The sequence below is a fragment of the Acomys russatus genome, chromosome 14, assembly GCF_903995435.1.
Source record: "Acomys russatus chromosome 14, mAcoRus1.1, whole genome shotgun sequence".
In the NCBI taxonomy this organism is placed as follows: Eukaryota; Metazoa; Chordata; class Mammalia; order Rodentia; family Muridae; genus Acomys; species Acomys russatus.
In genome coordinates, this window is record NC_067150.1 from 32,417,126 (window position 1) to 32,430,299 (window position 13,174).

A 13,174-nucleotide genomic window follows, 5' to 3' on the forward strand; every position below is an offset into this window, starting at 1 on the left:
TTCCAAAGTTCCTGAATTCAATTCCCAGCAACTTCATGGTGGCTAATAACCATCTATAATGATATCTGGTTCCTTCAGGCCGATACAGTATAAAAAAATACACAGAGAAACCCTGTCTCAAATGAATAAATGAATAAATAAATAAATAAATAAATAAATAATGTTGGAGCTGAAGAGGTGGCTCTGACTGCTCTGGCAGAGGACCAGGGATCAAATCCCAGCCCCAAGCTCACAACTGTCTGCAACTCTCAGATTTGACACTCACACAGACATACACGCAGGCAAAACACCAATGCCCATAAAACAAAAATAAATTTTAAAAAAATGTATACTTACAAACTCCCACACAATGTAATTAAAAAAAAAAAAAAGTATACAGTACTCTATCTGCATGTATACCCTCAGGCCAGAAGAGGGCATTAGATCACATTATAAATGGTTGTGAGCTACCACGTGGTTGCTGGGAATTGAACTCAGGACCTCTCAGTGCTCTTAACCCCTGAGCCATCTCTTCAGCCCCCAATGCAGTTCTTTTCTATGACTTTTGTTTATTTTGTGATGTCTGTGGGCCCATGTGCACCAGGGTACTCCTATACAGGTCAGAGAACAAGGCACAGGATCTGGGTCTCACCTCCTAGCATGTGGTTTCCAGTGACAGAACCCAGTGGAATGTGCCTTTACCTGCTAAGCCATCTCTTTGGCTCTTTTCCTTTTTTAAAATTCGGTGCTAGAAATTGAGCCCAGGGCCTCGCAAATACTAGACACACACTGATGGTGACATTGTATCCAGTGACTATCTTGAAAAGGATGGATTTGCTGCTGCTCTTTTCTGGGGTGGAGGTGAGGGGTGGGAGTGTACACGTGTGGATACCTGTGCTTGGGTGTGTTCATGGAGGCCCATGGTTGATACCAGCTTGCTCTGGGAGCCTCTGTTTCCACCTGTCAAGCTCTAGAATTACAAGACGGCTCACCCTTTTCTACACTCTGTGATACCCAGCTTTCCATACCACACAATTCTAACATAGACCATTTAGCTAAATCCCTAACAAAAGCTGGGTAACAGTGGCTCAGGCCTGTAACTCCAGCACTCTCAATGCCAAGGCGGAAGACTCACAAGTGTGAGGCCAGTCTCAAAAGCAAATATGTAGCTGGCTGGAGAGGTGGCTCAGCTCAGTGTTAGCTGCTCTTTCAGAGGACACAGGTTTGGTTCCCAGCACTCATGCGGTGCCTCACAACTATCAGTAATTCCAGTTCCAGGGGATCTGAGCTCTTCTGACCTCCATAGCATCAGGCACATGCATGACACACAAACACATGCATGTAAAACAGTCGTACGTAGCTGGGCGTGGTGGTGCACGCCTTTAATCCCAGCACTTGGGAGGCAGAGGCAGGCTGATCGCTGTAAGTTCGAGGCCAGCCTGGTCTACAAAGCGAGTCCAGGACAGCCAAGGCTACACAGAGAAACCCTGTCTCGAAAAAACCAAAAAAACCCAAAAAACAAAACAGTCGTACGTGTAAAAAAATCAAAATAAAACAATACACACATCTTAAATTTAAACCTTTTAGAAAGGAAAAAAAACAAAAACAAAAGTCTGTCTACTCTAGGGTGATTTATTTGGTATTTGCATATTACCTAAATAAATTGTGGTGATTTGAGTACTTTCTTTGGAATTTTCTTTAATTGGCAGTGCCACCACACTACCCCTACAAAACAATTACTTGTAATGACATGACATAGCAAACGGATTTTACAGATAGTATCTGTAAAACCTGCTTGGCCTGGGCCTGGTGATGCAGGCTTGTGATCCAAGCTACACACGGGGATGAGACAGAACTGAAAGGTAAAGGCCTGCCTCAGCTACAGAGAGCTCAGGACCAGCCTTGGCAGTTTTGTGACGCCTTGTGTCAGAATTTTAAAGATAAATACATATAAATGGGTACTGCTAGAAAACACTAGCCTATGAGTCCCATTTGTGTAAATTTAGGGTACCCTGGCCTTCCTGTACTGCCTGCCTTATTAGACTAGCATCAAACAATAAGGGCATGGCAGATTCAGATTTTATGGATCTTCAGCAAAGACCTAAATGTTCTAACACTTCCATACTTAAGAACCCTAAGAGGCTGGGTGTGGTGGCACGTGCCTGTAATCCCAGCACTCAGGAGGCAGAGGCAGGTGGATCACTGTAAGTTCGAGGCCAGCCTGGTCTACAGAGTGTGTCTGGGACAGCCAAGGCTACACAAAGAAACACTGTCTTGGGGGGTGATTTCCTGATTCCAAGCAGGGCATGGTGGTGCACTCCTTAATCCCAGGATTTGGGAGTCACAGGCAGGAGGATCTCTCCTGTCCTCTCAGCCTGGCCTACATAAAAGTGAGTCCAGGACAGCTAGGACACTTGTTAGGAGACAGTTTTCTGGGTAGAGCCATCTCAGGAACAAGTTCCATCTTGCTGGCAGGGCCAAAACTGCGTTCATATTCCCAGGCCCCAGAACCCAACGCCTACCCTGCTTGCTCAGGTGTTTTACGTTTGTCTGTTACCCAGCAAAGAATGTAAAGAGGAAAGTGGCCACTGTCTCTTACCTAAACTAAGGCACACAGGTTGTAAATGTGTTGCCTGTCTTGATTTAATTAACTGCAGCTTGCCCGCCCCTTTGCTCCCTTATCCTAAATTCTGGATCAGAGTCCAGCAGGGGACCCACGTGCCAAGAGCTGACTCAAGTCCTGAAACCAGGTGACCTGAAAGGCCCAGACACCCACGTTTACTTCCTTGTTTAACCCCTTGTGTCAAAATATGATTAGTCCACGCAACAGCCCAATCTGCTCCTGTTCCAATCCTTTAAAAAGATTACCCAGATCTTGAGACCACCACCCCACCCACCACCTACCCCCCGCCCCAAAAAAAAGACGACCAGGACTCAATACCGATGCAATACACACAGGGTCCTGTGTTACTGGCTCAAAGCTTCGGACCACAATCCTTCCTGATGCAGCAGGATAGGAGAGTGATACGGGAGCTTCAAGGGTAGTGTGTTTATAAGGAAAAACTGTAATTAGGGTTTAGGGTCACAGGGAAGTTGACCTTCAGGCAGGTTGGGTGGAGGCTGGATCTCAAGGGAAAGTTGTGAGTCTCAGGAATGCAGACCTTCAGGCAGGTTGGGTCCAGGAGGCTGAATCTCCAGGGAAGTTGTTTTATCTTAGAGGATCATTGGGCCTTAATTGTATCTAATTGTTCCAGTGGAGTTTCTGGAGAGTGCTGGCAGGTCTAGTTTATGGCAGTGTGTGGTCTTTCCCGGAACACAGGAAGTAGTGAAGTCACCTGGAGGACAACTTCTCACAGACCACGGCATTAATTGTAGAATATACATTACATATAAAATATGGCATTAATTTTGCCCTTACAGTACAATTTGCCTTCCGGAACTAGATTCAGATCCCGAACTGGCTGCCTCCCTGCCCTCACAGAAAACAAAGCTTGGATTTTAAGCTTCTGTCTCTGAACTGAGTTTTCTCCATTTCCACCCAGAACCTAACACTCTGTTACACAGAGAAACCCAGTCTCCAAAACCAAAAAAACGAATTCCAGGAAAGCATGTGTCTCACAAAGGACTAGCTTCTCATCTCTCCAGAAGAGAAAACACAAGAAGCCATGCCTGCAGAGCCCATTCCTGCTCCAAGGAAGCCAACTGCCAGGGATGCCACAGAATGCCCACGGTCTTCAACCAGGCACAGACACAGACAGCAATCTTGTGTGTTGGCTGCTCTGCTGGCCTCAGCAGGCTTCAGGAGGAAAGGCAAAGCTTTCAGAAGGAAGTTCCCGCTGGAGGAAGCAGAGTTGAAAGGTACCCACTCAAGATGAGAGGGAAGCCATACCAAAAAACAAAAAACGCATTTTATTTATCTTTTAACAAGATTTATTTATGTATTTATTACACATACAGTGTTGTGTCTGTATGTACACCTGCACACCAGAAGAGGGAACTAGATCTCATGATAGATGGCTATGAGCCACCATGTGGCTGCTGGGAGTTGAACTCAGGACCTCTGGAAGAGCAGATGGTGCTCTTACCGGCTAAGCCATCCAGATGGTGCTCTTACCCGCTGAGCCATCTCTCCAGCCCCCAAAAAATGCATTTTAGATTAAAGAAAAGAAAGAGCCCAATTCCACAAACTGACCTTGTGGTTTACCGGTTTAATTTAACCTTTCCTCTTCTACAAGTGAAAATCAGGGCAATTCCTATTTCAGAATTTGTTTCATTTTTTGAGATAGGGTTTCTCTGTTTAGTCTTGGCTGTCCTGGACTGGCGTTGTAGATCAGGCTGGCCTTGAACTCACAGAGATCCACCTGCCTCTGCCTCCCTAAGTACTGGGATTATAGGCATGTGCCTCCATGCCTAGCTACCTAAGATCTGAGGTAAATTTTTTGTTGTTGTTCTTGAAACTGGGACTCATTATTAGCTCAGACTCAAACCCATGATCCTGTTGCCTCTGCATTCTGAGTACAGACATGTGACCCTGTACCTGACCTTTTTTTTTTTTTTCCGAGACAAGGTCTCTCTGTGTTAGCCTTGGCTGTCCTGGACTCGCTTTGTAGACCAGGCTGGCCTCGAACTCACAGTGATCCGCCTGCCTCTGCCTCCCAAGTGCTGTCTTTCTGTGCTTTTGATAGATAGTAAGAATACAGTTCAAATCCTAGAGCACATTTTGATTGAGCAGGAGAGGTTAACTGTTCTGTTGTCTAAAAACTATTTCTGTGCATGTGTGCATGCATGATGTGGTGTGTGTGCCTGTGAGCTTGCAGAGCTCAGAGGAAGGTGTCTGGTATCGTGCTAGGCCAGAGTTCCATCTTATTCCCCTTGAGACTGGAATCTAGCAGTCAGTGATCTGGCCAGAAACCCCAGAAATCTATACCTCACCTCCACCTATAACTCTCGTCTCAGGGGATCTGACACTTTCTTCTATATTCCTTGAACACCGACACACAGGTATATTCACACACAGACACTACAATACAAATAAGTATTTTTTAAAAGATCCCTTGGTGGTGGTGTCTCTCTCTCTCTCTCTCTCTCTCTCTCTCTCTCTCTCTCTCTCTCTCTCTCTCTCTCTCTCTCTCTCTCGCGCGCACGCACACACACACACACACACACACACACACACACCTTTAATTCCAGGAGAGGCAGGCGGATTTCTGTGAGCTGGAGGCCAGCCTGGTCTGCATGCAGAGTGAGTTCCAGGACAGCCATGGCTACAGAGAGAACCCGTCTCAAAAAACAAACAAAACAAAAAAGGGATGTGCAAAAAAGATCTCCATCCTACTCCATGTCTCTTGTTTTTACTTTGTGACCCGAGGGACTTCATCAACGCTGCCTTTGTGAGTCCAAGTGTGGAGCTGGAGCTTGGCTTACTCAGCAGTGCTTACCTGCTGACTCCGGACTTCCTTTCCACTAGCAACCATCAAACATTTCCACTCTGGCTGAGGCAGGGTCCCTTGCGTCCCTCCCCTCATCTGTGACTGACTATTTACATGGTCAGTCTTGGTCAGACCCCGTGCAGCTGCCATGTCATGCTCAGCATTTCATGATCCTCTGGTTGTCCTCTGACTATTACTTCTTTCTCCCCCCTCTCCCCTAATGTGTGCCGAGTCTTGGAACAGTAGACTGTTCTTAGGAGTTTGACCAGCCTGGCGTCTCTGCATTAATCAATCACCGTTCTTTGAAGAGCGAGGCCTCTCCGTCTCTGATCAAGGCTGAAGCAGCACGAGGCAGCACTAATCTGTAACCGGCTGGCTTGCAGGTCTTGAAACTCCCCACCCCCCTTTTCTGTCTCTTGATAAGTGAGATTATAGGTTGGCTCCTGAGATGCCTTGGCTGGAGTTCTCATCTGATAAAGTGAAGTCTGGAGCCACCACGGTTGCACCAGAGGGTTAGTAAAGTCTTTTCCCTGTGAATGGGGTTTCTAGGGAGATTCCTAGGAAATTGCAGGTTCATGCCTGGGAGAAAAGCATTATGTGGTTATTAATTTTGCTGGAATTCTTGTTGCTTCACTGGCAAAAGGCTTCAACTGGATTCCTAGGGGAGGGGCTTCTGGCTCCTTTTCCTTCTCTCATCCTCAGGATTTCCTGTCTTCCCAGCTTGCCTAGACTTTACTTTTTTTTTTTTTTGGTTTTTCGAGACAGGGTCTCTTCCTGGAGTTGCTTTGTAGATCAGGCTGGCCAGGAACTCACAGCGATCCGCCTGCTGGAGTTAAAGGTGTGCGCCACCACGCCCAGCTTAGATTTTACTTCTTTTGAGACAAGGTTTCACTAAATGGCTCAGGCTAGCCTTTGACTAGGGCAGGGCAGGCAGGCCTTGAGCTTTCTTCCTGTATCAGTTTCTGGAGTAGCAACGGTCTTAGGCTTTCACCACCCGACCTCCTAGAAAGTACACTTGTGAGATAGATTCGGGCCCTACATTAAAAACAATGTGGCTGGGCGTGGTGGCGCACACCTTTAACTCCCGCACTCGGAGGCAGAGGTAGGCTGAGGGAGTTCGAGGCCAGCCTGGTCTACAAAGAGAGTCAGAGAAACCCTGTCTTGAAAAACAAAACAAAAAAGTATTTACAGATTGGTCGACATTCTCATATATTCCAACCTGGGTCTAGCAGAACTTTTGAACCTTCCTGAGTGCTGACTAAAAGCTTGGATTGCCACACCCAGAGGACGGAGATGCTAAGATAAACCGGTTATGTCTCTCTGGTTCTCATTTTTCATGAAAATGATTGTATTAAAACGAACTTCTTGGACGGTAACAAATGGTCAAGTACATCCTACCATAAAGCCCAAGCCAACATTCCTCCCAAGATACAAATATGGGGGGGGGGGGAATCCTTGATGACTTTGTCTCAGTGAATTCTGGCTTTCACAAGGACAAAGAGTCCCAGGTCTTCTGCTAGCCCTCCTCACATGGTCTGGTGACATTCCTACTCAAACGCTGCAACTAAAACTTGTTACAGTCTCTTTTGTTGTTGTTGTTGTTTGTTTTTCGAGACAGGGTTTCTCTGTGTAGCCTTGGCTGTCCTGGACTCGCTTTGTAGACCAGGGTGGCCAGTATTTTCCTTAAAAACAACCTATCTGTAACTAACAAGGCCACGTGGACAGTTCTTGAGAGAGAGCTCAGTGACAGGTCCGGAACGCCCTGCCCCATGCACTGCGGTTTCACAGTCCAAGCGCCCGCTCCTGCATTGGCTCAGTCACGTTTCCAAGGACTCTGCGCGGTCGGGCGTTTAATTTTTGGTAAAAGTCAAGTCAGGAGAGACATTACCTCATGTTACTGAAAATAAAAGGTCGAGATCACTCAATGAAGGACACACGGCCGCCGGAAACGAGGACTGCCAGTGCCTAGCTCACCCACAAGGAAAAGAAGAGTTACCCTTTTGCACATTTATTTCCTAAACTGAGAAGTCTGGTGTGCCAGGGAGGGGGCAGAGGCCATGCTGCTCGAGTCCGGAGGTGGGGAGGGGCGCTCGGCTCTGGGATCAGCTAAGAGGATGGGGCCATTTCTTTAACAGAGGGTCACGAATGAGGACCCTGGGGACATGTGACAGGTCAGGCACCTCGAGCCTCCCCACTGTGGGCTGCGGGTGGACGTGCCGCGTTTTGCGCGGGGGCAGCAAGGGAGATCGCGCGGCGCAGTAGCCACCCCCAAGGTAGACCCCACGAAACAGGAAGCCTAGCAGCGCCCCTTAGTCTCAGGCTCCGAAACCACGGGTGCGCAAAGCCCGATGCCGGGAGACCACCAGCCTGAAGAAGAAAGACAGGGCGGGGGGGACGGGTGGGGGAGGGGCGCAACAACCTTCGCAGCCATTTTGTCCTCGCCCCACTTCCGTCTTCTCTTCCCGACTCCCCCTCCCTCAGGGTGCCCAGGGTCCCTGGAGGCCCAGATCGCGGCGAGCACGGCTGTCATTGGTCCGCTGCGAATGCACCCACCCTCCTTCCTGTGCTCTCTTCCGCCCCCTCCCACCCGTGCTGACGGGCCGCGCCTGCGTACTCGCGGCCGGCCCCCTCCCATCCCCCGCCAGCTCTGAGTGACAGAGGACTCCCGCGCGCGGGCTCTCTCCGCCCCGCCCTCCCTTTTCCCCCCGGGCCGTTCCGAGAGCGGGGGCGAGCATGAAAGTTCCAGAACGCTACGGCCGTGCGTCATCGCGTGGGGCGTGGTCAGGGGCGGGACCTTGGATTACGTTATCGTTCTTCATTGGTGCTGTCAGAAGAGCCTAGTGGTCCATTGGCTGGAAAGCTATGATAGGCACCGGGATGGGGCGGGATCCTTCTGGAAGGTTCTAAGACGGGGTATAAGAGAGAGTGAAGCGGGCGGAAACCGGTCTCATTGAACGCGGTGCCAGCTTTCGGGGGTTTGGTGTGGTCTCGTCGTCAGTACAGCCGGGCCTACACGCGAGGTGAGGCCTGGGGGTTAGGTGCCCGTGGGTAGCCGGCGTGTTGCAGTGGTCTGTGGGACACTCGGGCGGCGGGCTCAGGCCCGGGTCTCTAGAGACGGGGAGGGTGCAGCCGGAGAGGAGGATGGGCTGAGCTAGGGCGGCGCCGCCATGGCCTTGAGACTCGGCGTGGCGGGGGATGGGAGCCGCGGCCTCCTGCCTGGGCCGCTTTTATCCTGCTTACGGGTTAGAGGGAAGGCTTTCGGACAAGCAGTCCGAGGATGAGCTGTCTGGAGTAGATCTTAAAAGGGGGATTCACGCTCCCGCAGTGTGCGGTCTGGGCGGGGGTGAGGGGCTTGCGCGCTCCGACTTGGGGCCACGTGCTCAACCATTGTCGCAGACCTTCAGGACAGATGGTTCCTTTAGCCAGGGGCGGGCTCTGCCAGGGTTGGCACGGCCGCCGGCACTGCAGCAATGCCGCCCTGAGCTTTTCTGCGTGGCTTCAGGTGATAGGTCTGGGCCGCCGACTCGATTGTCGATTGCGGCGTCTGGACGGAAATTAGCTAATGGGCCTTTTTTTTTCTTTCTAGCAACCATGTCTAAGGGACCTGCAGTTGGCATTGATCTTGGCACCACCTACTCCTGTGTGGGTGTCTTCCAGCATGGAAAGGTGGAAATAATTGCCAATGACCAGGGTAACCGTACCACGCCGAGCTATGTTGCTTTTACTGACACAGAACGATTGATTGGGGATGCAGCCAAGAATCAGGTTGCAATGAACCCCACCAACACAGTCTTTGGTAAGTTGCCAGCACTGGCGTGAAATTTTGAGGGCCGGGTGGCAGGCAGGAAGTTTGGAACGGGGAAGTAGGCTTTCCAGGTAATTGCAGCCTGAGAAATAATAAATGTAGTGTTGCCACTGCTTTTTTTTCTTGTGGTGAGGGGGAGCTGGTACAGTCAGTCTTCCTTGACTGGAGTATAAATACACGTTTATATTACAGATGCCAAACGTCTGATCGGACGTAGGTTTGATGATGCTGTTGTTCAGTCTGATATGAAGCACTGGCCCTTCATGGTGGTGAATGATGCTGGCAGGCCCAAGGTCCAAGTAGAATACAAAGGAGAGACCAAAAGTTTCTACCCAGAGGAAGTGTCCTCTATGGTTCTAACAAAGATGAAGGAGATTGCAGAAGCCTACCTGGGGAAGGTGAGTTTCACTGACAGCTTTTAGCTATGAGGGAATCATTTTTATTCTAATTTCCAGAGTACAATTTACAATTGTATTTTCTAGACTGTTACCAATGCCGTGGTCACAGTGCCAGCTTACTTCAACGACTCTCAGCGACAGGCAACGAAAGATGCTGGAACTATTGCTGGCCTCAATGTTCTTCGAATTATCAATGAACCAACTGCTGCTGCTATTGCTTATGGCTTAGATAAGAAGGTAGGTGTTTCGAGCACGATTTTGGTTCAGGTTAAGTTTTTTGGGGGGTTTGACAAGGTTTCTCAGCCTTGGCTGTCCTGGACTTTGTAGGTTCAGGATAATTTGCCTGCCAGAAATATTTCTGAAATGTTTTTCCGTTGACAGGTTGGAGCTGAAAGGAATGTCTTGATTTTTGACTTGGGAGGTGGTACTTTTGATGTGTCAATCCTCACTATTGAGGATGGAATTTTTGAAGTCAAATCAACAGCTGGAGACACCCACTTGGGTGGAGAAGACTTTGATAACAGAATGGTCAACCATTTCATTGCTGAGTTTAAACGAAAGCACAAGAAGGACATCAGTGAGAACAAGAGAGCAGTCAGGCGTCTCCGTACTGCCTGTGAACGGGCTAAGCGCACCCTCTCCTCCAGCACACAGGCCAGTATTGAGATTGATTCTCTTTACGAGGGAATCGACTTCTATACCTCCATTACTCGGGCTCGATTTGAAGAATTGAATGCTGACCTGTTCCGTGGCACATTGGACCCTGTAGAAAAGGCCCTTCGAGATGCCAAACTGGACAAGTCACAGATCCATGATATTGTCCTGGTTGGCGGTTCCACTAGAATCCCCAAGATTCAGAAGCTTCTGCAAGACTTCTTCAATGGAAAGGAGCTGAATAAGAGCATTAACCCTGATGAAGCTGTTGCTTATGGTGCAGGTAAGTGTATGCTGTACTTAACCCTACATAGTTTTTACAGTCCCTATAAGAGGCCCGTAACAATTCGCTGTGATGATGGATTCCAAAACCATTCGTAGTTTCCACCAGAAATACTGTGTTGGTTAGTTCCTTCCTTGGATGTCTGAGCGAATGTATTATGTTGAAGTGTGATTCAAGTGTTAGGGTTGTGGTTTCTAACATCTATTCCCTTTTGTAGCTGTCCAGGCGGCCATTCTATCTGGAGACAAGTCTGAGAACGTTCAGGATTTGCTGCTCTTGGATGTCACTCCTCTTTCCCTTGGTATTGAAACTGCTGGTGGAGTCATGACTGTCCTCATCAAGCGGAATACCACCATTCCTACCAAGCAGACACAGACTTTCACCACTTACTCTGACAACCAGCCTGGTGTCCTCATTCAGGTGTGTTTATGAATTTTGCTTGGTTTGTGTAGAATACCCAGGGAAGTCTCGCTGTGATGATGGATTCCAAAACCATTCGTAGTTTCCACCAGAAATACTGTGTTGGCTAGTTCCTTCCTTGGATGTCTGAGCGAATGTTCTTCCCCTGATTGAGCTTAGACCACAGGACTGTTTACTTTCTAAGTCCAATGTCTTAATTTCCTGTGTCTTTTTCTTCAAGGTGTATGAAGGTGAAAGGGCCATGACTAAGGATAATAACTTGCTTGGAAAGTTTGAGCTCACAGGCATACCTCCAGCACCCCGAGGAGTCCCTCAAATTGAAGTCACCTTTGACATTGATGCCAATGGCATCCTTAATGTTTCTGCTGTAGATAAGAGCACAGGAAAGGAGAACAAGATCACCATCACCAATGACAAGGGTAAGTGTATAATAACTCATTTAAATAGGACAGCTTAACAAGTGTTTACCTTTGAGACTTGCTCATCATGATTTTCTAACTTACCAGGACGTTTGAGCAAGGAGGATATTGAGCGTATGGTCCAGGAAGCTGAGAAGTACAAAGCTGAAGATGAGAAGCAGAGAGATAAGGTTTCCTCCAAGAATTCACTGGAGTCCTATGCCTTCAACATGAAAGCAACAGTTGAAGATGAGAAACTTCAAGGCAAGATCAATGATGAGGACAAACAGAAGATTCTAGACAAGTGTAATGAAATCATCAGTTGGCTGGATAAGAACCAGGTAGGTGTTCTCTGTTCCCAATAAGGGGAAGGAAGTACTCTAGGGTTAAGGGGTCACTATGATGAATGGTTCCAAACATTCGCGGTTTCCACCAGAATGTAAGTGTGTTGGCAGTTACCTTCCTTGGATGTCTGAGTGACTATAAACAGCTAAGGGGGATGGCGGGTCCTTTTTAATAATAAGGCTTGTTTGACAGCCCCCTAGAAAAGTAGCTATTTTAAAGATCTGATAATGTGGTACTTTTCTCTTTAGACTGCAGAGAAGGAAGAGTTTGAACACCAGCAGAAAGAACTGGAGAAAGTCTGCAACCCCATCATTACCAAGCTGTACCAGAGTGCTGGTGGCATGCCAGGAGGGATGCCTGGTGGCTTCCCTGGTGGTGGAGCACCTCCATCTGGTGGTGCTTCTTCAGGCCCCACCATCGAGGAGGTGGATTAAGTCAGTCCAAGTAGAGGTGTAGCATTGTTCCACAGGGAAACATTTGAAGGACCCAAATTTATTTAGCAAGTTACATGGCAGTTAAATTAAACTGCGACAATAAATTTCTGGGCATTCTCAATACTTGAACATGGAACATGTGCACAGGGAAAGAACATTGCACTTTATAACACTGTATCTATCCTAGGGTGGAAAATGCAATGTCTAATAAAACTATTTAAATTGGCACCACAGCAGTTGTCCTGACTGAGTCACTTAACCCCTAGCTGGCCTGGAATTCATGCTTTATAACTGCTAGGACAAGAAACTTGTGCCACCAAACGTACCTGCACTACCTTACAGGTTTTGCTTTTGCCTGGTTTGTTGGCCTTGAACTAATAGAATGCAATTTTTCTGGCTCTTCAACCTGCAGCTTCGTACTGAGGTTTGGCTTCATAAGTAAGTGGACATCAATTTAAGACAAGCTATTGGGGCATAAAGTTCTCAGCTGGGGGAGGGAGGTGATAGTTCTTAGCTATGAAGTTAGTAGGCAGAGACTTTAAATTGGGTGGGTGTATGCTAGTGGTAATTGAGTCCCATAAAATGATGAATTGGTTTTGGGGACGCCCTGTTTTTAGTCTTACATAATCTAGTTTTGAGCTGCCCCCTAGTGGCTCTCAAGTGCATACAGCTCCCAAAAAGCTTTTGCTGTAGTGAATTAGGAGCTTTGCAGGCTCCTGTCAAGCCTTCATTTAGTGTTAAACTTTTTAATGCTAGGCTTGGATGGGTTTATTTTGTTGGTTCACTGGAGGCTAGCTTTCTGGCTCCCTGGTACTGCCCTCTAATCTAGTAAAAGATGAGGCCACAGCACATTTAAGATTCTCAGGTGAAAAGGAAAAAAGTACAATTGCTGCATATATAAGATAGTGGGATTATTTCTTCTGCCTCACATTCAGTATTAGTATTTTGGAGCTAGACAAAGTCAGGATATATGGGAGTCCTGCAAGTGCTGTGTGGGCACACCTGGGGAATCTTTCCCTGTGGATCTTG

At 47.9% G+C, this 13,174-nt stretch overlaps 1 protein-coding gene and 3 non-coding genes across 4 annotated transcripts; all 4 read left to right on the forward strand.

Annotated features, from left to right (window-relative positions):
- The first annotated feature begins 8,269 nt into the window (after window positions 1-8,269).
- On the forward strand, window positions 8,270-12,376 carry Hspa8 (heat shock protein family A (Hsp70) member 8). Its single transcript, XM_051156234.1, has 9 exons — window positions 8,270-8,428; window positions 8,995-9,204; window positions 9,406-9,611; window positions 9,696-9,848; window positions 9,993-10,548; window positions 10,766-10,968; window positions 11,189-11,387; window positions 11,475-11,707; window positions 11,960-12,376. Exons 2-9 carry the CDS (start codon window positions 9,000-9,002, stop codon window positions 12,143-12,145), a joined length of 1,941 nt encoding a protein of 646 aa, XP_051012191.1. The 5' UTR covers window positions 8,270-8,428; window positions 8,995-8,999; the 3' UTR covers window positions 12,146-12,376.
- Window positions 10,613-10,698, forward strand: LOC127198832 (small nucleolar RNA SNORD14). The gene has a single exon (XR_007831871.1). It is a non-coding gene; the product is annotated as a small nucleolar RNA SNORD14 (small nucleolar RNA).
- LOC127198833 (small nucleolar RNA SNORD14) lies at window positions 11,017-11,102 on the forward strand. Its single transcript, XR_007831872.1, has one exon. It is a non-coding gene; the product is annotated as a small nucleolar RNA SNORD14 (small nucleolar RNA).
- LOC127198834 (small nucleolar RNA SNORD14) lies at window positions 11,761-11,846 on the forward strand. Its single transcript, XR_007831873.1, has one exon. It is a non-coding gene; the product is annotated as a small nucleolar RNA SNORD14 (small nucleolar RNA).
- Window positions 12,377-13,174: the final 798 nt, after the last annotated feature.